The sequence below is a fragment of the Pseudophryne corroboree genome, chromosome 1 (assembly GCF_028390025.1).
Source record: "Pseudophryne corroboree isolate aPseCor3 chromosome 1, aPseCor3.hap2, whole genome shotgun sequence".
Taxonomy (NCBI): Eukaryota; Metazoa; Chordata; class Amphibia; order Anura; family Myobatrachidae; genus Pseudophryne; species Pseudophryne corroboree.
Window position 1 is genome coordinate 383833120 of NC_086444.1, and position 25800 is coordinate 383858919.

The 25800-nt window shown below is 45.2% G+C and overlaps 1 protein-coding gene across 1 annotated transcript in view; it reads right to left on the minus strand.

The window, feature by feature from the left end:
* Window positions 1-25800, minus strand: part of LRRC74B (leucine rich repeat containing 74B) — a 130277-nt gene that overhangs the window by 38090 nt on the left and 66387 nt on the right. Inside the window, exons 8-9 of the mRNA XM_063913199.1 lie at window positions 22382-22460; window positions 310-405 (exon numbers count right to left, since the gene is read on the minus strand). Of these exons, the coding sequence (XP_063769269.1) occupies window positions 310-405; window positions 22382-22460 (175 nt within the window). The remainder of the gene's footprint in view (window positions 1-309; window positions 406-22381; window positions 22461-25800) is intronic.

Consider the following 25800-nt stretch of genomic DNA (forward strand, 5'->3'; position numbering starts at 1 on the left):
AACCCTAACCTTCCCCTCCCGCAGCCTAACCCTAACCCTCCTCTCCCGCAGCCTAACCCTAATCCTTCCCTCCCGCGGCCTAACCCTCCTCTCCCGCAGTCTAAGCCTATCCATCCCTCCCCACCACCTGCAAACTAACCCTCCCCCTAGTGCCTAACCCCAGTACTTACCGTCGAGATTCTGACCTTAGGGATGCTGCTGTCGGCATTTTGACTGTTGGGATCTTGAGCACCAAGACATTATCTACATCCTATTACTAGGTGTCAGTAAAATATTCTCTCCATCAGTATTTATACAATATCCACTTACGGAGAAATCGAGCGTCTCTATGGCCGACTCAGAGTTTGCTTGGATTGCCTTTAGAAGGGCAAAGCAGCCATCACTTTGTATCGGATTTCTGGCCATCTGCAAACAATAGGAAGAAGAAGAAACATTGATCCGATTAAATATGCTTAACATTAAATATGATATGTAGATTTCAAAGTAAATATACAAATAAAAACCATAACTGTTTAAACATGTTAAAATATAGAATTTCAGTGATTTGACTTCATGAAATATTACATTTAGAGAGAAAGTTAAGCCAGGAATTAGCATCACTGTACATCAAAGGCTGCTTATTACTAAGAAGAATAATATACAGTATCTGTAATAAATAAAGTGTTTCTATTTAACTATATATGCTCAACATTCCCTCTTCCAGCCTCTGCTGCTGAACAGGGAGGCAATGAGGATTATTTAAAGCTGAATCACTAATGCCTTTATGTCACATGCCTATGTATGCACAAATTCACCTGTTATGGTGAAACACAAGGTTTTAGTGGGAAAAAATAGGATTTTAATTACCTACCGGTAAATCCTTTTCTCGTAGTCCGTAGAGGATACTGGGGTCCATTTAGTACCATGGGGCATAGACAGGTCCACTAGGAGCCATGGGCACTTTAAGAATTTGATAGCGTGGGCTGGCTCCTCCCTCTATGCCCCTCCTACCAGACACAGTCTAGGAAACTGTGTCCGAGGAGACAGACATACTTTGAGAGAAGGATAGATAAGGACAGCGGCGGATTAGGACGCCGGACCAGATTCCATTTGGCTGGTCCGGACGCCCCTCAGTGGCCGCTGTCATCCCCCATGCTGGCCGCTGCCGCAAGTGGAGCTTAGCTCCGATCGCAGCAGCGTTAACTTTAAGGCAGAGGTTGTCCTTTTGCCGCCTGCATTAGGTGAAGCCGGAGTCTGCCGCAAGTCACTCTTGCGCTAAGCAGTACTCCGCCACTCCTCCCACATAAATACATGTGGGCTGTGGCGAGCGGGCAGTACTACACAGTGAGCGTCTCCCATCCCCAATTCCCCGAGGGACATTGTGCTGGTGGGAATGAGATGTAGTGACGTCATCATCACTCGTTTCTTTGCGCCCACAGACATTACGGGAGCCACTGGACGCCAAAAAGGAAGAGGAGAACTGAGTAGGAAGGCGCAAGGGAGAGGTAGGACAAAACTGCTTGAGGGATATATGCTGTATGGCAGGGGAGGGAAAGAGCTATATTACTGGAGGTACGCTGTGTATGGGGGGGGGGCTGCATGAGGGAAGGAACTGTAAGTATGAGAGGAGAGATAAGCGGGGGGGCTGAGAAAGGTATATATGCTGTGTGGGGGGCTGTAAGAGAGGGCGATATGGTGTGGGGGGGGCTGTAGGAGAGAGGTATATATGCTGTGTGGGGGGCTGTAAGAGAGGGCGATATGGTGTGGGGGGGGGGCTGTATGAGAGAGGTAGATATGCTGTGTGGGGGGGCTGTAAGAGAGAGGGCAATATGCTGTGTAGGGGTGTGTGGAGGGGCTGTATGAGAGAGGTAGATATGCTGTGTGGGGGGGCTGTAAGAGAGAGGGCAATATGCTGTGCAGGGGTGTGTGGGGGGCTGTATGAGAGAGGTAGATATGCTGTGTGGGGGGGCTGTAAGAGAGAGGGCAATATGCTGTGTAGGGGTGTGTGGAGGGGCTGTATGAGAGAGGTACATATGCTGTGTGGGGGGGCTGTAAGAGAGAGGGCAATATGCTGTGTAGGGGTGTGTGGAGGGGCTGTTTGAGAGAGGTAGCTATGCTGTGTGGGGGGGCTGTAAGAGAGAGGGCAATATGCTGTGTAGGGGTGTGTGGAGGGGCTGTATGAGAGAGGTACATATGCTGTGTGGGGGGGATGTAAGAGAGAGGGCAATATGCTGTGTAGGGGTGTGTGGAGGGGCTGTATGAGAGAGGTAGATATGCTGTGTGGGGGGGATGTAGGAGAGAGGGCGATATGCTGTGTAGGGGTGTGTGGGGGGCTGTATGAGAGAGGTAGCTATGCTGTGTGGGGGGGCTGTAAGAGAGAGGGCAATATGCTGTGTAGGGGTGTGTGGAGGGGCTGTATGAGAGAGGTACATATGCTGTGTGGGGGGGATGTAGGAGAGAGGGCAATATGCTGTGTAGGGATGTGTGGAGGGGCTGTATGAGAGAGGTAGATATGCTGTGTGGGGGGGATGTAGGAGAGAGGGCGATATGCTGTGTAGGGGTGTGTGGGGGGCTGTATGAGAGAGGTACATATGCTGTGTGGGGGGGCTGTAAGAGAGAGGGCAATATGCTGTGTAGGGGTGTGTGGGGGGCTGTATGAGAGAGGTACATATGCTGTGTGGGGGGGCTGTAAGAGAGAGGGCAATATGCTGTGTAGGGGTGTGTGGGGGGCTGTATGAGAGAGGTACATATGCTGTGTGGGGGGGCTGTAAGAGAGAGGGCAATATGCTGTGTAGGGGTGTGTGGAGGGGCTGTATGAGAGAGGTACATATGCTGTGTGGGGGGGCTGTAAGAGAGAGGGCAATATGCTGTGTAGGGATGTGTGGAGGGGCTGTATGAGAGAGGTAGCTATGCTGTGTGTGGGGGGGGTGTATGAGAGGAGAGATAAGATGCAAGGTGGGGGAGAACTTTATGACTGGAGATGCACTGTATTGGGGGGGGCTTTATGAGAGGGGACAAATCTGAGGTGGGACAGTTGTGTGAATGGGGGGCACAGCTCACATGGAGCAGCACCAAGTTTTGGGGCAACCAGTTCTGCTGCAGTCAGAAGTCACCCATGGCTCACCCACCGCAAACAACAAGATGAAGAGCCTCCTGCAGCTGCCCCTTCCACCAGTACCACCACATGACCACACAAAAAAGAAAATATTTCTAGGGACCCCAGCCGCATGAATGAGATCTGTCACTGGCGCTGGATTGTAATGCTTAGAGATCCCACAAACACCAACTGTGCATGACAGAAAAATCTGCTAGATGGCACATGTACATAAACAACTGCAATAGTCACAGAAGTATAAAAAGCTTAGTTCATATCAGCAAAGTAGAAGCCGGAAAATCACATATTCTGCACTATAAAAGTCCAAAAATATTGCAATATAAATGCAATATTTAGTACATCCCACCCATTGTGAGAGCTGTGAGGGGTGCTCTACCTGGTGCAATATATATATATATAATGTGTTCTGCCTGGCGCAAAGGGTATAACATGCTCTACCTGGTGCAATGTGTATAATGTGCTCTGCCTGGCGCAAAGTGTATAATGTGCTTTACCCGCTGCAATGTGTATAACGTGCTCTACCTGGTGCAATATATATAATGGGCTTTACCCGCTGCAATGTGTATAACATGCTCTACCTGGTGCAATATGTATAATGTGTTTTACCTGGTGCAATGTGTAAAATGTGGTTTACCTGGTGCAATGTTTATAATGTGCTCTGCCTGGTGCAAAGTGTATAATGTGCTCTACTTGGCGCAAAGTGTATAATGTGCTCTGCCTGGCGCAAAGTGTATAATGTGCTCTGCCTGGCGCAAAGTGTAGAACATGTACTATCTGGCGGAATATGTATAACGTGCTCTACCTGGCGCAGTGTGTATAGGAGGTTCTACCTGGTGCTATGTGTATAAGCGGCACTACTGTGTGGTGTAATGTGAAATGGCCACGCCCCTTCCCCACTAAGCTATGCCACAAAATTTTTGCGGCGTGCACTTTTCATGCATCCATTTTCTCAGGCCTTCTGAGCAGTAATCTCTCCCACTTAACAGACACCTTTCCATTATGGCTACTTCCATAAATTTCCCGGGCTGGTTTTCGATCCCAATCCGCCTCTGGATAAGGATAGTGGTGAGATTCCGAACCAGCACACACAACAAGAGGAAAGCCAAGCTAACCAAATTTGAAACAGGAACAGCAACGGCTGAACCAACATTACTTAACCAAATAATATTGCAGGAAGAACGAAGCACTGGGCGGGCGCCCAGTATCCTCTACGGACTACGAGAAAAGGATTTACTGGTAGATAATTAAAATCCTATTTTCTCTTACGTCCTAGAGGATACTGGGGTCCATTTAGTACCATGGGGATGTACCAAAGATCCCAAACCGGGTGGGAGAGTGCTGAGGTTCCTGCAGAACTGTTTGACCAAACTGTAGGTCCTCAGAGGCCAAAGTATCGAACTTGTAGAACTTAGCAAACATGTTTGAACCTGACCAAGCAGCTGCTCGGCAGAGCTGTAAAGCCGAGACACCCCGGGCAGCCGCCCAGGAAAAACCCACCAACCTAGTAGAGTGGGCCTGTACAGATTTTGGACATGGCATACCTGCCGTGGAATAAGCACGCTGGATAGTAAGTCTGATCCAGCGTGCAATTGTCTGCTTTGAAGCACGACACCCAATCTTATTGGGATCATAAAGAACAAACAGCGAGTCCGTTTTTCTGTGACGAGCTGTTCTGTTCACTACATCTTCAAAACCCTCACAACATCCAAAGACTTTGAAGTAGCAGAAGTGTCGGTGACAACCGGAACCACAATAGGTTGGTTGATGTGAAACGCAAAAACCACTTTAGGAAGAAATTACTGCTGAAATCTCAGTTCAGCTATGTCCTCATGGAAAATTAAATAGGGACTTTTACGAGACCAATTCCCCAACTCCGACACACGTCTTGCTGAAGCCAAGGCCAACAGTGTGACGGTCTTCCATGTAAGATATTTTACATTCACCTCCTGTAACAGTTCAAACCAGTCCGATTGGAGGAACCGCAGCACCACGTTGAGATCCCAAGGTGCCGTAGGAGGCACAAAGGGAGGTTGGATGTGCAGAACACCTTTCAAGAACGTCTCGGCCCTCAGGAAGAGAAGCCAATTGTATCCGAAAGAAAATGGACAAGGTCGAAATCTGGACTTTTAAGGAGCCCAGACGCAGGCCCACATTCACACCTGCCTGCACAAAAAGCAAGAAACATCCCAGATGAAATTCCACCGCAGAATAATTTCTGCTCTCACACCAAGAGACGTATTTCTTCCAAATACGATGGTAATGCTTAGATGTTACCCCCTTCCTGGCTTGGATCATAGTCGAGATAACCTTGTTAGGGATACCTCTCCTGGCTAGATTCAGCAGTTCAACTTCCATGCCGTCAAACGTAGCCACGGTAAGTCTTGATAGCTGAACAGGCCCTGTTGCAGAAGATACTCGCGAAGAGGTAGAGGCCACGGATCTTCGAGGAGCATCTCCAGAAGGTCTGCATACCCAGCCCTTCTTGGCCAGTCCGGAGCAAGGAGTATTGCTTGAACCTTCTCCCTTTTTATTCTCTTTAGAATTCTTGGGATCCGAGGAAGTGGAGGAAACACGTACACCATCTGATAGACCCATGGAGTCATCAGGGCGTCTACTGCCACCGCCTGTGGGTCTCTCGACCTGGAACAATACCGCTTGAGCTCTTTATTGAGCCGAGAGGCCATCATGTCAATCTGTGGATATCCCCATCAACTTGTCAAGCACCTGAACACTTCCGGATGAAAGCCCCACTCCCCCGGGTGCAGGTCATGTCTGCTGAGGAAGTCTGCTTCCCAGTTGTCTACTCCCGGAATGAAGAATGCTGACAACGCCACAGCGTTTCTTTCTGCCCAGAGGAGAATTCTTAACACCTCTGACATTGCTGCTCTGCTCTTCGTTCCACCCTGTCGGTTTATGTACGTCACTGCCGTCACATTGTCCGACTGGACCTGAATGGCCCGATCTTGACGAAGATGTGAGACCTGCAGAAGAATGACTTCCCGACTTGACCATCTTCCTTGAAACTGCACCCCCTAAGTGACTGCTCGCCAACCTCTGAGGCTTGCGTCTGTGGTTAACAGAATCCAGTTCTGAATTCCGAACCTTTGACAAGGTGAGAAGTCTGTAGACACCACAGAAGGGAGATCCTGGCTTTTGGTGACAGACAGATCCTCTGGTGCATATGAAGATGCGATCCGGACAATTTGGCCAACAGATCGAGCTGGAAGTGTCTTGAGTGAAACCTTCCGTATTGAAGAGCCTCGTAAGAGGCCACCATTTTCCCAGAAGGCGAATGCACAAATGCACGACACCCAGGTTGGCTTCAGGACGTCCCGAACCATCGACTGGATCTCCAATGCCTTCTCCAATGCAAGGAACACTTTCTGTGACTCTGTGTCCAGTATCATTCCCAGGATTCTGAACCTTTCGAAATTTCACCTAGAGCCTTGTTGGCTCTAGGTGAGATTTCAGAAGGTTCAGAATCCACCCGTGATCCTGGAGGAGTTTGGTTGAGAGACCAGTGCTGTCCAGCAACCTTTCCCTGGACGGTGCTTTTATCAGGAGATCGTCCAGGTATGGAATTATGTTCACTCCCTGTTTGCGGAGTAGAAACGTCATCTCTGCCATCACCTTGGTGAACACCCTCGGTGCTGTGGAGAGACCAAAGGGCAGGGCCTGGAACTGGTAGTGACAGTCCTGCAGTGCAAACCATAGATAAGCTTGATGAGGCGGCCAGATCGGAATGTGAAGGTACGCATCCTTGATATCCAGAGACACAAGGAATTCCCCCTCCTCCAGACCTGAGATTACCACTCTCAGAGACTCCATCCTGAATTTGAACACCCGTAAGTAGGGGTTCAAAGACTTGAGGTTCAGAATCGGTCATACCGAACTGTCTGGTTTCGGTACTACGAACAAGTTGGAATAGTACCCCTTGTTGAGCAGATGAGGTGGAACTGGAACAATGACCCGAGTCTGTACCAGTTTTTGGATGGCATACTGTAAAGTTATACTTGCCTCTTGTGAAACTGGCAAGCCTGATTTGAAGAATCTGTGCGGTGGGAGCTCTTGGAACTCCAGTCTGTAGCCCTGGGAAATAAGATCTATGACCCAGGGATCCTGGCACGAACTTCACCAGATCTGACTGAAGAATTGAAGTCGGGCTCCCACCTGACAGTCTTCCAGGCATTGCGATCCACCGTCATGCTGAAGTTTTTGAGGAAGCAGAGCCTGAGTTCTGTTCCTGAGCACCTGCAATTGCTGGTTTGCGTCGTTTACCTCTAGCGCCGCTGGAGGACATAGAAGGACCTCTGGATTTGACCTTGAACTTGGCCGCCCGAAAGGACTGTAACTTAGAAGCTGAATAAGTCTTCTTGGTTGGGGGGGCTGTGGAAGGAAGATACGTCGACTTATCCGCAGTAGCTGTGGAGATCCATTTGTCTAATTCATCGCCGAACCAGGCCTCTCCTGTGAATGGTAGGCCTTCCACGCCTTTCCTGGAGTCCGCGTCAGCAGTCCATTGGCGTAGCCACAAGCCTCTGCATGCCGACACTGCCATAGCGGTGGTGTGTGCATTAAGCAAGCTTATCTCTTTTACGGCTTCCACCATAAAGTTCGCAGAGTCCTGTATATGCTGCAGGAGTAAAACAACATCCCCCTAGACAAGGAATCTAATCCCTCAATTAGGTTACCTGACCATTTTGCAATGGCTTTTGTGATCCACGCACATGCAATAGTGGGTCTTTGGGCCACCCCAGCAGCTGTGTAAAATGATTTGAGTGTAGTCTCAATTTTACGATCAGCCGTGTCTTTTAGGGAGGCTACACCAGGAACAGGCAATACAATTTTTGGTGACAGCCTAGAGACTGATGCGTCCACTATCGGTGGATTTTCCCATTTTTTCCTATCCTCCAGAGGAAAGGGAAAAGATGAGAGCAACCTTTTAGGGATCTGAAATGTTTTATCAGGATTAACCCACGGTTCTTCAAACAGAGTATTCAATTCCTTTGATACAGGAAAAGTGACCGAGGACTTCTTTATTCCTCACACTCCTCTGACACCTTATCAGGAATATGCAGAACATCTCTGATAGCTTCTATAAGAAATAAACAGAAAAAAACAATCTGTGCGCAACAGGATCACTTTTGAATATAATTGTTTTATTAATAATCCAAAATATGGATAGGAAAAATAAAATATAGTATATATAAAATATATAATATACACTATATACTTCAGGAGTGACCACACAATGAAATAAAACAATTTAACACAAACAAATTTTAAACCATCTAGATCATAAGAAGAAACCCGCAAAGGTATCACAGTAGCTCTAATCTGAACTATTGGTATAGTAATCAGAATAGAATCCCTAAATAAAAATCACAATACAGTGCACTGATTCATTAATTATAAAATGTCCACATAGGCTGGCCAGCCTGTATTTAAATAAGGTGTAGTTCACCCAAGGGTTCATCCAAAGAGATCAGTTAATTTGTATAAATAGTGTCTATGACACAATACTGTGATTATAACGAAGAAAAGGTCACCATACAATTAGACCATTTACATACCAACCAATTGAGTACCGTCGGTATGTAATGAGTGTCTCCTCCAGCCGAGCGGTAAATATCCTCCCCGTGCCACTGATGTAAGGAGCTGTTTAGTGGGGATAATTTTGCTGAATAACCATCTCGTGCTGCCTCTTACACCCGCACTGGTCCACTTGCTGGGATCACCCGAGACCTCCGTTGTCCGTATTCCACGTACCGGCATTCACTGCGCTGCCTGGGTGCTAGCCAGATAGCGCGGCTGGAGATTCCTTTGCAGCCGGAGTCCAATGTACGAAGATATACGGAGTCCCTTGCAGCGGGTTTTGGATGTTATAATTACCCAGCAAATAGGGCAGTAGTAGCCGGCATTCACCGTGCTGCCTGGATACTAGCCAGATAGCGCGGCTGGGTATTCCTTTGTAGCCGGAGTCCAATGTACAGAGATGTACGGAGTCCCTTGCAGCGGGTTTTGGATGTTATAATTACCCAGTAATTAGGGCAGTAGTAGATGATCCAAATAGAGAGGTCACTCCAAAGCCGTCATCTAACGCGTTTCTCGACCATTAGCCCCGGTCGTTTCATCAGAGGTAGATAAAAGGAAGTTCCCATCTGACCATATTTAAAGCCCAAGAATGATTATCTAAATACAAACAGCTGATGACCTTAATCAAACATGTGGAACAAGTTTAAGGTAATAAAAAGACCATGAAATTTGAACATGAGTCCACAAAATAGATCCAAATGCTATGATACTCAGGAATGGAATAAATAACATATAGATACAGATACCGTATCCATCACTCTCTATAAATGTAAATTAAATAAATAAATAAATACATACACCAGTGAGGTGTTATAGAAATACCAAGCAATGATATAAATATATAATCTGTAAATATAATTTCATTAATTTAAAAAAAAAACTTTTTACTTAGAGAACAAATAATTATATTGATATTAATAGTAATATTATACTTATTGTGTGTATTGCAGTGACACATTCAGGTAAATGCTAAATTAAATAAATAAATCAGTCTGTGGAGTCGACCGAGGGGAAAACAGACACAATCAGGAGACATATATTTAAACTCATCCAGAGTGTGTCCGTCGACCATCCGTCAAAACCACACCCACAACTAAAAGAAAATACCACAATTTATCCTATTTTATTCAAAAATATCATATAATAATGCCTATCAGAACGACTTGAAAGAAGGCAGAATTATCTAAAGGAAGAGTCTAACCATATAGAACAAAGTGTGAATAGTGTGAAAAGTGTGAATAGTGATAATATAGATATGTATTCGTTATTTAATGAATTGGAGGACTTATTTATCTCTGAGACACGTCATTGGTGGGATCAAGTAACACTGCAAAAGTATCTTGATAAAGAAATGATCCCCAGGGGCCTCAGAATTTTTAAGTCCTGTTCCTTTAAGGATGACTCTACATTTACTCAGGAATGGAATGGAGTTTTAGATAATTGTTCAAAGAACCTTATGAGATTACTGATTAAACATAGAGAACAGAAAGTTCTTAAAATTCAGGAGGAGATTGAGAGTGTACAAGATTCTCTTTTTGCCTTCTCTAAACATCCAGAATTCGATGCCAAGGATATTAAATTGAATAGAAAAGTTGAGGACTTTGAGAAAACTCTCATTGCCCTTAAGGACAAAAAATTATATCGGGATAAAAATGATTATCAGACAGATCAAGTCCGCACATTTAATAAAAGGTTTAGAACACCATCAAGAAACGGACGACTAGATAGGTCTCCAAACAGATCCTCTGATAATACTAACTATATTGAACGTAAGATGGTCTCAGAGAGATTTGGGAATAGACAGGAGAGGAGGAGGAAACCAAGCTATAGACAGAGATACGACTCGGGTCCAGCTAGGAATCGCATGGGGAATAGGAATAATGAGACCACTTCATGGAGGAATATGAATTACTCAGATAGATCCACTAGGGGGCATCAGAGAACACGTGATGATATGGATAGGTATACACATGTGAATAGATATGATTCTCTAAATGATAATATCCCTACCCATAGAGACAGATCAGATCAAGGTGGATCGTCCTCGGTTCATTTTTTAGACAGGAGAAATGCATCACTTCAAGAATCACAACAACTAAATCAGAGGGAGCAAATAAGGAACAGATATACTCCCAAAAGGAGAAGAGAAGAAGAACACGAGGTTGCAGAGGAGGAATCAAGAAATCAAACAAGCAGTCAGTTACCTCAAAAAAATCTAAGAAATTAACAGCTAATAAGGGTATTTTCAATCTCTCAACAAAGACCCTCACTTCAGGTGAAATTACCCTCCTGAATAAAGGCTTGAAATTTGCCCCAGAAACTAAACCGAATCTATTTACATTATTTGTTGATCTGAACAAATTCACTCGTACCCTAAGTCGTAAGAGATACTTTACGATGAAATCTTTACAGAAACAAAAAATTGTTGGTACTCCAGTCTGTCTTGACAAGGATGATATCCTAGAATTAGACATTTTGGAATCTCTGAGTGATGTAAGGGAAGAAAGGTCATGTCTAGAACCCATTAAAATATTTGATACTATGAGTCCTATAAGTGAGAGAATATCTAAATTTAAGAAAGCGTCAGATTTCTATCCACTCCAGCATAGAGGTCCTTTTGTGGAGGGCTTCTACTCCACCACTATGCGAGATTTTAAGAATCTATGTGATAGACAGGAAAAAAAGTCCTTTAAGGATAATTTATCTAGATCAGAGAGATTGGCACTTAATAATTAAACAAGCAGACAAAGGGGGGGGGGGGCTGGTCATTCAAGATCAGACCGATTACCTTAAGGAAGCATACGGACAACTTAATGACGAGATGTTCTACAGGAAACTACCTGCTGATCCCACGGGTGCCTTTTTGGAAGAATATAAATCCCTGATTGATTCAGCATTAGAACAACAAGTCATCACTAAAGATATTTGGAATTATTTGTGGACACCTTATCCCATTACTCCAATCTATTACCACCTTCCAAAGGTGCACAAAACATTATCTTCCCCCCCAGGACGACCCATCATATCTGGAGTAGGATCTCTTACAGCAAACCTTTCTTCCTTTATTGATGCTCATCTACAAAAATATGTTACTTCTCTCCCCTCACATATAAAAGATACGACTCATTTTCTACAGAAGCTAGAAGGAGTAAAGTGGAAAGATGGATATGTACTATCTACATGTGACATAGAGTCTTTATATACGAACATATCACATGAGTGGGGTTTAGTGGCTATTAATTATTATTTGACATGTGATTCGGAAGTATGAACTACGTCATTTTTTATTGTTGTCAATTAGGTTTATGTTAGAACATAATTATTTTTCATTTGATTCTCGGTTTTATTTACAAAACAAGGGGACTGCCATGGGGACTAGATTCGCGCCAAGCTTTGCCAACCTTTTTTTAGGTTGGTTTGAGGATAGCTATATTCTCAATACCACCATTGGCGCGAGTCTAGTCCTCTATGGCAGGTTCATTGATGATATTTTTATTATTTGGGAGGGTGACACCGAATCATTGGTAGGTTTTATTAACTATCTTAATTTAAATCTGTTGGGTCTTAAATTTACGAATAATTACAGCCCGAATAGTCTTAACTTTTTGGACATTACGGTCTCTATCAAGGATCGTATAATAGAATCCTCTACATATATCAAGGAGGTGGATGGTGGTAATTATTTACATTATAAGAGCAGTCACTACAATCCCTGGAAGAACAACATTCCTAAAGGTCAGTTCCTCCGGTTACGTAGGAACTGCTCCTCGGAAGAAATGTTCAATATACAGGCCAGGGATATGTATAGGTCATTTATTAAACAAGGATACCCGACCCACCTCCTGGATAAGGCGTTAGAACATACTTCAAGTCAATCGAGACCACTGATGTTAAATCCTGAGAATGGAACATCTCGAAAAAATAGGAGATCTGATCAACCACCCACATTTATTACACAATATAATTCAGCTGCAGGTCAAATTAAGAGGATTATTTCTAAGAATGTTACGATTTTACAATCAGATCGTTTTTTAGAAGGTGCAATTTCGGATAAGAACCCTGTGGTTTTCAAAAAAGCACAAAATCTCAAACAAAGATTAGCACCAAGTTTGTTCAGTAGAGGACCTGTAACATCTGGCATAGACACTGAAGAACCCATCTTTAGATTGCCCCCTAAACCAAGGGGGTTCTTTAAATGTGGGAAGGACAGATGTCTGACATGTGCATATGTTGATCATAGATGTACTACTATTAATTCACACATAACCAAGGAGAAATTTGAGATAACTACCTTTTTCAACTGCAGATCTAGCTATGTAATATATGTAATCCAATGTCTCTGCGGCATTCAATATGTGGGTAGGACTATACGTCCCCTACATATGCGATTCCTTGAACATAGACGCAATATTATGAAGGGTGTGAAAACACATTCTCTCTCCAATCATGTTAATCTTTGTCAAAAGGGGAACCTTAAAGGCCTCACAGTAAGAGCGATTGAGCAAGTTAGGCCCACATGTAGGGGGGGTGATAGGTACAATAGACTTTGTAAACGTGAAGCTTTTTGGATTTTCCAGTTACAAACATTATCCCCACAAGGTCTAAATGATACAGTCGAATTGAATAATGTATAATAGATTGAATGTTCCTTCATAGAATTGGTGGGTGGTAGCAACCACTCAATGATAAGATCTTGGAATTATCCTATCCGTCCAGTATGGAACTAGGTTGTAGAACATGGCTTTGATTATAGTAATCCATGGGTATTTGAGCGTTACTGTATAGTTGTAGTTATTTTTAATAAGATATGTGCTTCTGCATTTGTGTATACACGGAATGGCACATGTGTATATGTGTGTAGAAGCACAGGTGTATAGTAATTTTTTAGATTTTCACATTCATATATGTAGGATTTGTTATATATTATTATATGATATTTTTGAATAACATAGGATAAATTGTGGTATTTTCTTTTAGTTGTGGGTGTGGTTTTGACGGATGGTCGACGGACACACTCTGGATGAGTTTAAATATATCTCTCCTGATTGTGTCTGTTTTCCCCTCGGTCGACTCCACAGACTGATTTATTTATTTAATTTAGCATTTACCTGAATGTGTCACTGCAATACACACAATGGCCCTCATTCCGAGTCGTTCGCTCGGTATTTTTCATCGCATCGCAGTGAAATTCCGCTTAGTGCGCATGCGCAATATTCGCACTGCGACTGCGCCAAGTATCTTTGCTATGAAGATAGTATTTTTACTCACGGCTTTTTCATCGCTCCGGCGATCGTAATGTGATTGACAGGAAATGGGTGTTACTGGGCGGAAACACGGCGTTTTATGGGCGTGTGGCTGAAAACGCTACCGTTTCCGGAAAAAACGCAGGAGTGGCCAGAGAAACGGGGGAGTGGTTGGGCGAACGCTGGGTGTGTTTGTGACGTCAAACCAGGAACGACAAGCACTGAACTGATCGCACAGGCAGAGTAAGTGTGGAGCTACTCTAAAACTGCTAAGTAGTTTGTGATCGCAATATTGCGAATACATCGGTCGCAATTTTAAGATGCTAAGATACACTCCCAGTAGGCGGCGGCTTAGCGTGTGTAACTCTGCTAAATTCGCCTTGCGACCGATCAACTCGGAATGAGGGCCAATAAGTATAATATTACTATTAATATCAATATACTTATTTGTTCTCTAAGTAAAAAGTTTTTTTAAAATTAATGAAATTATATTTACAGATTATATATTTATATCATTGCTTGGTATTTCTATAACACCTCACTGGTGTATTTATTTATTTATTTATTTATTTAATTTAAATTTATAGAGAGTGATGGATACGCTATCTGTATCTATATGTTATTTATTCCATTCCTGAGTATTATAGCATTTGGATCTATTTTGTGGACTCACGTTCAAATTTCATGGTCTTTTTATTACCTTAAACTTGTTCCACATGTTTGATTAAGGTCATCAGCTGTTTGTATTTAGATGATCATTCTGGCGCTTTAAATATGGTCAGATGGGAACTTCCTTTTATCTACCTCTGATGAAACGACCGGGGCTAATGGTCGAGAAACGCGTTAGATGACGGCTTTGGAGTGACCTCTCTATTTGGATCATCTACTACTGCCCTAATTACTGGGTAATTATAACATCCAAAACCCGCTGCAAGGGACTCCGTACATCTCTGTACATTGGACTCCGGCTACAAAGGAATACCCAGCCGCGCTATCTGGCTAGTATCCAGGCAGCTCGGTGAATGCCGGCTACTACTGCCCTATTTGCTGGGTAATTATAACATCCAAAACCCGCTGCAAGGGACTCCGTATATCTTCGTACATTGGACTCCGGCTGCAAAGGAATCTCCAGCCACGCTATCTGGCTAGCACCCTGGCAGCGCAGTGAATGCCGGTACGTGGAATACGGACAACGGAGGTCTCGGGTGATCCCAGCAAGTGAACCAGTGCGGGTGTAAGAGGCAGCACGAGACGGTTATTCCGCAAAATTATCCCCACTAAACAGTTCCTTACATCAGTGGCACGGGGAGGATATTTACCGCTCGGCTGGAGGAGACACTCGTTACATACCGACGGTACTCAATTGGTTGGTATGTAAATGGTCTAATTGTATGGTGACCTTTTCTTCGTTATAATCACAGTATTGTGTCTTAGACACTATTTATACAAATTAACTGATCTCTTTGGATGAACCCTTGGGTGAACTACACCTTATTTAAATACAGGCTGGCCAGCCTATGTGGAAATTTTATAATTAATGAATCAGTGCACTGTATTGTGATTTTTATTTAGGGATTCTATTCTGATTACTATACCAATAGTTCAGATTAGAGCTACTGTGATACCTTTGCGGGTTTCTTCTTATGATCTAGATGGTTTAAAATTTGTTTGTGTTAAATTGTTTTATTTCATTGTGTGGTCACTCCTGAAGTATATAGTGTATATTATATATTTTATATATACTATATTTTATTTTTCCTATCCATATTTTGGATTATTAATAAAACAATTATATTCAAAAGTGATCCTGTTGCGCACAGATTGTTTTTTTCTGTTTATTTCGTTTTTTCGGGGGTCAGCAACTTTCCCCTTTTTACTAAATTGTGCAGCAATAGGAAGTTCCCATAGGGTTGAAGGTTACGGGTGCCCATTTACCTAGCTTCTATAAGAGCCTCTATTCCCTGTGACAGAGCCGCATCCCCCCCTCCAAGTCTGACCCTTCAGCATCAGAGTCAGACTGCAGGATATTGGCCAGAGATCGCTTTTGCGGACAAATGGGAAGGGATTGAGACTGTTTTGGGGACAGTCTCTGCTCATAAACTCACCAACAGCCTTTTTTAAGTATTGCGTCTCCTTCTCATTGCAGGACAATTTTCCTTGCAGAGAATTAACCCACTCTGGTTCAGTCCTGCTATTCTGTGAACCCTGAGTATCCAGTAGTGAGCCCCCTGGTGAAGACGAACACTCCGCTGTACAAGAAACACACTCTTTGCCTGACATAATGTAAATGTGACAGAACACACACACACAGCAAAAGGTTAAGCACAATTAACCCACAAAGAGCCCTTCAGAAAGACACAGAGTTGTTTGGAGCCAGCCTCCACCGCGCCCTTACCGCTAATGCCAAGCTTAGCCAGGTCGCAGACTAAGTACCCTGATAGGGGACTTAGTACAGTAGTAATAGATCCCCCCTGCTATGACCCCCTGGTACCGCTGAGGTAATTTAGAGTCACACTTGAGGAGCTGCATGTCCCTGTCAGTCAGCGTCTGTGTCTACTGCAGAGGGAAAATGGCACTGGTAAACTGCTGCTGGATACTCTCATAGTGAAGCCCCGCCCCTTCAATGGCACGCGGTCTTCCTGCTTTTTTTATACTGGCTGAGAAATTTGGTGCTTAAAATGGACAGAAACCGTTTGAAGGCTGTGTTGCCAGTATGGGTAGTGTGTACAGTGTACTGAGACGCAGTTGTGTTCTGTGTCTGGAGACGCATATCGCCCCGTTTAGAAGCCGTGCATCTCCATACCCTCATGCGACCATAATGGCTGGCGCCCTGCTAACTGGGATGCCGGCTCAGTACTCACCACTCTTCATTCTTCTGGCTCTGTTAGGGGTGGCGGCGTGCTGCGGGAATGTACGCTCACCGTAGTGGGGCTTGCGATTAGTTCCCTCAGGAGCTCAATGTCCTGTCAGCAGGGAACGGGACCATTAACCCTTCAAGAGCCGTGTTCCACCCCTAAGTCCCACGAAGCAGGCAGGCTGGTGCCACCCAGCCCTTCCTGAAAATAACAAACATATAAAATAAATGCAGAAAACTCTTCAGGAGCTTCCTTCAGCGTGACCAGCTCCTCCGGGCACATTTTCTAAACTGAGTCTGGTAGGAGGGGCATAGAGGGAGGAGCCAGCCCACACTATCAAATTCTTAAAGTGTCCATGGCTCCTAGTGTACCTGTCTATACCCAATGGTACTAAATAGACCCCAGTATCCTCTAGGATGTAAGAGAAATGATGTTTCTTGTAGGTGTATAAAATGTAGCATCTTATAAAGGGAGGAGCTGGGTGGAACTGGGGCATACTTACCTACTCTCCCGAATTCTGCGGGAGACACCCGGTTTTCGGGTAGTCCCCTGCAGCCCCCGGAAGAGTGGGCACCCCTCCCGCATTCTGCCCACTTCCTAGTGAAGTGGGCAGAATAGGAAGAATAACACAGCAAAATCACGGACCCGGCTGAGGGGCAGAGCCTAATGACGCGATCATATGCTAATCGCATCATTTTAGCCCCGCCCCTATGCAAATTTTATCCAATTACAGACTTTTACCGGTGGGTGAGCGGGGCCTACCGATGTAATCAGCGTGGCTCCTCCCTCATCACCGCCCACCTGCTTCTCCTCTCCGGTCATCTCCCGGAGAGCAGATTTAAAATATCGGCAAGTATGAACTGGGGTGTGCTGTGTTGAGTGTGGGCTGAGAGCAAATGTATGCATGCGGGTGTAAACGTGATTCTGTTTTATTGTACAATTAGTGAGGTGGTCCTTGTTTCTCAGGTATGCACAATCTTTCATCCAGTGTAATGAATGGGCCACACCAATGACACACATTACACAATCCTGATGTCCCATTACACTCATGATCAATTAGATGAGGCTAAACCAAACAGAATTATACAGTCGTAGTAGAAAAATTACATACAGTGCATCCAAAAAGTATTCACATCGCTTCACTTTTTCCACATTTTGTTATGTTACAGCCTTATTCCAAAATGGAATCAATTAATTTTTTTCCCTCAAAATTTTACACACAATACCCCATAATGACAGTGTGAAAAATGTTTTTTTTACGTTTTTGCAAATTTATTAAAAATAAAAAAACTAAGAAATCACATGTACATAAGTATTCACAGCCTTTGCTCAATACTTTGTTGATGCACCTTTGGCAGCAATTACAGCCTCAAGTCTTTTTGAATATGATGTCACAAGCTTGGCACACCTATCTTTGGGCAGTTTCGCCCATTCCTCTTTGCAGCACCTCTCAAGCTCCATCAGGTTGGATGGGAATCGTTGGTGCACAGCCATTTTCAGGTCTCTCCAGAGACGTTCAATCGGATTCAAGTCTGGGCTCTGGCTGGGCCACTCAAGGACATTCACAGAGTTATCCTGAAGCCACTCCTTTGATATCTTGGCTGTGTGCTTAGAGTCGTTGTCCTGGTGAAAGAAGAACCGTCGCCCCAGTCTGAGGTGAAGAGCGCTCTGGAGCAGGTTTTCATCCAGGGTGTCTCTGTACATTGCTGCATTCATCTTTCCCTCTATCCTGACTAGTCTCCCACTTCCTGCCGCTGAACAACATCCCCACAGCATAATGCTGCCACCACCATGCTTCACTATAGGGATGGTATTTGCCTGGTGATGAGCGGTGCCTGGTTTCCTCCATACATGACGCCAGGCATTCAAGCCAAAGAGTTCAATCTTTGTCTCATCAGACCAGAGAATTTTGTATCTCGTGGTCTGAGAGTCCTTCAGGTGCATTTTGGCAAACTCCAGGCGGGCTGCAATGTGCTTTTTACTAAGGAGTGGCTTCCGTTTGGCCACTCTGTCATACAGGCCTGATTGGTAGATTGCTGCAGAGATGGTTGTCCTTCCAGAAGGATCTCCTCTCTCCACAGAGGAATGCTGTAGCTCTGACAGATTTGCAAAAATAAAAATATATATTTCACGTTGTCATAATGGGGTATTGGGGGTCATTCCGAGTTGATCGCTAGCTGCCGTTGTTCGCAGTGCAGCGATCAGGCAAAAAATCTGCATTTCTGCGCATGCGTATGGGCCGCAGTGCGCACGCGTGACGTACTTTCACTAAAAACTATGCAGTTTCACACAAGGTAGAGCGACGCTTTTCAGTCGCTCTGCTGATCGCTGAGTGATTGACAGGAATGGGGCGTTTCTGGGAGGTAACCGACCATTTCCCGGGAGTGTGCTAAAAAACGCAGGCGTGTCAGATGAAAACGCAGGCGTGCCTGGGGAAATGGGGGAGTGGCTGGTCGGACGCAGGGCGTGTTTGTGATGTCAAAACAGGAACTAAACAGACTGAAGTGATCGCAAGGTAGGGGTAGGTCTGGAGCTACTCAGAAACTGCTTGAAAAAAAATCAGCACTGTTCTGCGATCCTTTCGTTCGCACTTCTGCTAAGCTAAGATACACTCCCAGAGGGCGGCGGCTTAGCGTTTGCACTGCTGCTAAAAGCAGCTAGCGAGCGATCAACTCGGAATGAGGGCTATTGGGAGTCTTTCCGAGTTGTTCGCTCGTTGCCGATTTTCGCTATGCTGCGATTTGTTGCAAATTGCGCATGCGCAAAGCGCACAGGGCGCATGCGCTTAGTTATTTAACTAAAAACTTAGCAGATTTGCTGTGGCTTCTGCGGCGCTTTTCAGTCGCACTGGTGTTCAGTAAATGATTGACAGGAAAGGGGCGTTTCTGGGCGGCAACTCAGCATTTTCCCGGCGTTTGTAAAAAAACGCAAGCGTGTCAGGGAAAAACGCGGGAGTGTCTGAAGAAACGGGAGAGTGGCTGGCCGAACGCAGGGCGTGTTTGTGACGTCAAACCAGGAACTAAACGGACTGAGCTGATCGCAATCTGTGAGTAGGTCTGGAGCTACTCAGAAACTGCTAAGAATTATTTAGTAGTAGTTTTGCTAATCTTTCGTTCACAATTCTGCTATGCTAAGATACACTCCCAGAGGGCGGCGGCCTAGCGTGTACAATGCTGCTAAAAGCAGCTAGCGAGCGAACAACTCGGAATGAGGGCCCTTGTGTGGAATTTTGAGGAAAAAAATGTATTTATTCCAGTTTGGAATAAGGCAATAAGGCTGTAACATCACAAAATGTGGAAAAAGTGAAGCGTTGTGAATACTTTCCAGATTTCCAGATGCACTATATATAATATATATATATATATATATATATATATATATATATATATACATATATATATATATATATATATATATATATATATATACACACTAGTTGTGGTGCCCGGCACTACTGGTCCTCCCTTTCATATTTGCCTGGGTGCCCTCCGTAGTATAATTGTCATAGTCGGGAAAAAAGACGGCGTCACTCCAGGTCTTGTGCAAACAATAAAAGTGTATTTGCAATGAATAAATCACATAGATTCTCCAACGTTTCGGGGCCCGTAGCCCCTTTGTCAAGGCGTGATGATGCCCAAACTTTTGCAGACGCCATTTTTTGTTTTCTGTTCTTTTGAAAGTGTAAATGATGGAAATAAAATCAAACTTTTTATGACATGTTATAAGAATGTCTAATCTGTAATTTGATGCCTTTTGGAGATTTTTTCCTCTTTCCTTGGCTTCTTTTTGCACATTAAAATAAATTTTTGCCTGGGGTGCCCAAACTTTCAATCCCCACTGTATATAAACAGTGACATGCGGTGAGGACAGTGGCTGTGGAGGCACTGGCAGCTAACCATTGGCTCTCTGTCATCAATGGCAAAACCATCGACCATCGGTAGTTAGCCATAGATGTTTGGCAACTATCGATGGTTGATGGGCATCCGTACTGTGCATGTGCCGGAATTGCAATGCCGTCAAGCTGTCGCTGTAATCTCGCAATGGGGATTTCATGTATAAGTGATTGACAGGAAGTGACCATTTGGAAGTGTTAATGTGGAGTGGCTGGAAAAAAGCAGGTGTCTCATGGCCGTTTCAGGGCATGCATAGCCAGATTAAGGGGCATACTGTACCCCGGGCCCCCCTTTGTCAGGGGACCGCCCAGCCAGAGCACACTGACATCACTAGCTTTCCCTCTGAAGCAGCAGTAGAACCAGCAGCCTGGATGCAAGCAGGACAGTATACAGTACAGGCAGAGACACAGGAATATCATGTTTCATGAGCTACCGACAGAGCTTTCTGACCAGAGGAGAGATAGGAGGGTGGAGAGAGCTGTAAGTGACACAGGGATCCACTTGGGTGTCTAAATCCTGTGTATACTGTTATGCAACTAAACCATTTGTGTCTAGTGATAAAGACAGGCACAGAGAGTCCTCCTGAGTCCTGTCCCAGTGTGTAAGTAGTACAGAGGCTGCTGCTATTCTTAGATGTAACAATATAAATTATTTAATTTTCTATGTATATTTTAAAGTTAAGTTGTCTTTGTTCCACTACAAGAAAAGTTTATAAAATAGTTGTCTTTCAAATAGGTGGAGCTATAAACAGTGCCCAGCCATTATTAAACTATTAGTTAAAACTAATATACACCATTGGTTTAAATTTAATATATACAATTTATACCTCCTATCATGACGCATTCCAGGAGGGACAAAATGCTCTCTACCTGGACTTCCTTCTTTATGATTGCAATCACCTGTGTTGAAGTACTGTACCTTTCTTATCAATTAAATAGTTCAACACAGGTGACGCCAATCATATATTAAGAGGGAAGTCCAGGTAGGAGAGCATTTTGTCCCTCCAGGAATGGAACATGTTGGGAGGTAAGCACAATTTAATATAAATCCCCCACCTTCCATCGGGACCCCCCTGTATTAAATGCCCCGGGCACCCCCAAGGCTTAATCCGGCCCTGGGGGCATGTATCTGCCATCAGCTGCGAGCTTATACGTGCATAAAAATGGCGCCTGCATCACTACTGTTATTTTTATTCTGTGTAGCCATAGACCAACCCTTAGCTTCGATGTTCCTCGTTTTTGCATACAGATCACGAATGTGTACGCAGTTGTGAATGAGTTTGCAAAGGCTCCGCTGGGCGTCTCTTTTCAATTCTCAGCAGCAGCTTCACTTGCTAACATTAGCAGCTCTGTAGCCTAGAAAATCGCAACTGTAATTGCACTGTGTACAGCAGGCATGTCCAAACTGCGGCCCTCCAGCTGTTGTGAAACTACATATCCCAGCATGCCCTGACACAGTTTTGCGGTCAGAGAATGCTAAAGCTGTGTCAGGGCATGCTGGGATGTGTAGTTTCTCAACAGCTGGAGGGCCGCAGTTTGGACATGCCTGGTGTACAGTATATGGGTTGTACATTTGCATATAGATCGGTAATACATTTTGTGATTTTTAAGAATAATAGCATATTTCTGGCAAAATACCAAAATAACACAAAATTCACATTCTTGTAAATCCAAGTCCCCCATACATTAGCACACTGCTTACCTTTAGTAATCTCAATGTTTTGTTTTCTTTAAGGCACAACGCGAAACGTACCGCTCCTTGTAAGGCAATACGGTTGTTGCTTAAAAATACAATGCACAAAAGGTGTTAATAAACATTTCTTACACAAATGTCTGGGTCACCCTACCGACCAAGAAATAAAGCAGTTCCTTCCTGTTACATGTATGACTATTTGGCAATAATTCTGCTGAAATAGGAAAAAAAGACGATACGCCACTGGCGTATCTACAATGGGTGCAGTGTGTGCGGTACACACAGGCCCCTGGGGGGTCCAGAGGGGGCCCCCACCGCACACACTGCACCCATTTCTTCTATACTTACCTTTCCAGAGTCCATCGGTGACTCTGGGTGGGACTCCTCCTCTCCCGTAGCCATCACCGCCGCTGCTAGCTCACTGAGCACTAGAGACAGAGTCTACAGCGCATGCGCAGGACTCCGAAAAAATGGGCGGCGGCTATTTTTCGGAGTCCTGCTCATGTTCTGTAGTCCTGCACCACCACTGTCACCGCCAGCTACAGGAGAGGAGTGGTCCACACACGGAGTCTGCACACAGGTCCCCTCCTCTCTAGAAATGCTGCTTCGAGGGGCGCGCACATTTGCGCAGTCATTTTGGCAGCACAGTTTTACAGTGGTTAGAATCGCTGTTTTACACAGCTGAGCTCATTGGTTTATTTGTGTGGAATTTTGTATTTCATATATATAAATACATATAAAAAGCTACACCAACACATATCTCATCACTCCATTATCACAAACTATCTCCCAACTCAGTCCCGCTGCACAAGATCTGCTTTTTTCATCCAGACTCATTAGCTACTCTTATTTCTAGTAACAGAACTTTCATCAGGCTGCGTTCAATCTTCTGGATACACATCCTCATACAGCAAGACTTTCCACTATACCCAAAACTTTCAAGCATTTCCTGAAAATTCACCTCCGCGGGCAAGCTTTTCAAATCCCAGAATCTCCCACTAATACCCCTTTCACATCGCAAAAATAACCTGGATTATTGCCGGGTTGTTGCCGAGTCGACCCGGGTCGAGGTGCAGTGTGAAAGCGCCAAAGTGAATAACCCGGGTTGTGCAACCTGGCATTTGAACCCGGGTTAAGCGTTAAACACAGGTCAGACCCGTGTCCAGTGCCGTAACTAGGCATTTTAGCGCTATGTGCAAGAAATGACATTGGCGCCCCCCCATGTAAGACAGGGGCAGTGCGCGCCGTAGGTGCGCGAAAAATATATAGGGGCGTGGCTTTATGGGGAAGAGGCGTGGCCACAAAATAATAGCAATTCATACTATGGTGCACAGTAGTCTCCATTATTCAAATTACGCTGCACAGTAGCGCCACTACACCAGGTAGAGCCCCTTTTATACATTACAGCAGACAGCGTCCCCCTTTTTACACATTACAGCAGACAGTCCCCCTTTTTACACATTACGGCAGACAGTCCCCCTTTTTACACATTACGGCAGACAGCGTCCCCCTTTTTACACATTGCGGCACCCAGTCCCCCTTTTTACACACTGCGGCAGCCAGTCCCCTTTTCACACATTGCGGCAGCCAGTCCCCCTTTTTACACATTGCGGCAGCCACAGTCCCCCTTTTTACACATTGTGGCAGCCCCAGTCCCCCTTTTTACACATTGCGGCAGCCAGTCCCCTTTTTACACATTGCGGCAGCCCCAGTCCCCCTTTTTACACATTGCGGCAGCCCCAGTCCCCCTTTTTACACATTGCGGCAGGCAGTCCCCCTTTTTACACATTGCGGCAGTCCCAGTCCCCCTTTTTACACATTGCGGCAGCCCCAGTCCCCCTTTTTACACATTGCCACAGCCCCAGTCCCCCTTTTTACACATTGTGGCAGGCAGTCCCCCTTTTTACACATTGTGGCAGCCCCAATCCCCCTTTTTACACATTGCGGCAGCCCCAGTCCCCCTTTTTACACATTGCGGCAGCCCCAGTCCCCCTTTTTACACATTGCGGCAGCCAGTCCCCTTTTTACACATTGCGGCAGCCAGTCCCCTTTTTACACATTGCGGCAGCCCCAGTCCCCCTTTTTACACATTGCGGCAGGCAGTCCCCCTTTTTACACATTGCGGCAGCCGGTCCCCCATTTTACACATTGCGGCAGCCAGTCCCTCTTTTTACACATTATGGCATACGGTGTCCCCCTGAGAGAGAGAGAGAGAGAGAGAGAGAGATACTTACCATCTGGCAGTCAGGCTCCTCGTGCAGCTCCCTCTGTGCAGGCATCGGACAAGGAGGAGGAGGGAAGGGGACTGGAGCCGCAGCAGCGCTATTTCTTTGGTAGTAAGCGCCGCTGCAGCAGCCCCCTCTCCTTCCGTATTGGCTGCCCGGCGCTGCTGTGGATGCTGGGATGAAGGAACCGCATCCCAGCATCCACAGCAGCGCCGGGCAGCCAATACGGAAGGAGAGGGGGATGCTGCAGCGGCGCTTACTACCAATGAAATAGCGCTGCTGCGGCTCCAGTCCCCCTCCCTCCTCCTCCTTGTCCGCTGCCCGGCGCTGCTCTGTGCTCTCTTCTCCCTCCACAGCGCGGCGGCGCACGGCGCACACAGCAGAGGCGGCATGTAATGAGTCAATTTGACTCTTTACATGCCGCTGGCCGTGCGCCCTCAGGGCAACTGCGCTGTGTGCCAAGCCCACTTGGCACACACTTAGTTACGGCCCTGCCCGTGTCGTTGTTCAGTGTGAAAGCCTCTGACCTGGGATATTCAACCAGGGTCTCTGAAAAAGGTGCTGATTGGCTGTTTATTGTTTGTGCTCAGAAAAGTCCCCAGCCCCTCTTTTTATTTCCTTTGAAACCTCATCAATGTGAGCAAGAAAAGTCCATTTTAAATCACATCACAGTGTTTAACATGGGTGACCCGGGTTCAGTGTGAAAGGCACCAACCCGGGAATTACCCGGGTCGAAACTGCCTGCCCGGACCGGGTATGGGTCATTAGGTCGACCATACTTAGGTCGACAGGCATTAGTTCGACCACTATAAGTCGACATGCATTAGGTCGACATGGCCAATAGGTCGGCATGCACTAGGTCAATATGGAAAAAGGTCGAAATGAGTTTTTTTACTCTTGTTGGTGTCGTTTTCTTCATAAAGTGACGGGGAACCCCAATTAGTGCACCGTGTCCCCTCGCATGCTTCAGGCAAGGTACCTCGATGCGCTCGGCACAGGTTACCGTTCCCAATTGTATTCCACGTGGATCGTAAAGTATGAAAAGGTTAAAAAAAATGAAAAAAAAAGAATGTGAAAAACTCATGTCGACCTAGTACACGTCGACCTATTGACCATGTCGACCTAATGCATGTCAACCAATAGTGGTTGACCTAATGACTGTCGACCTAAGTGCTGTCGACCTAATGACCGTAACCTCTCGGA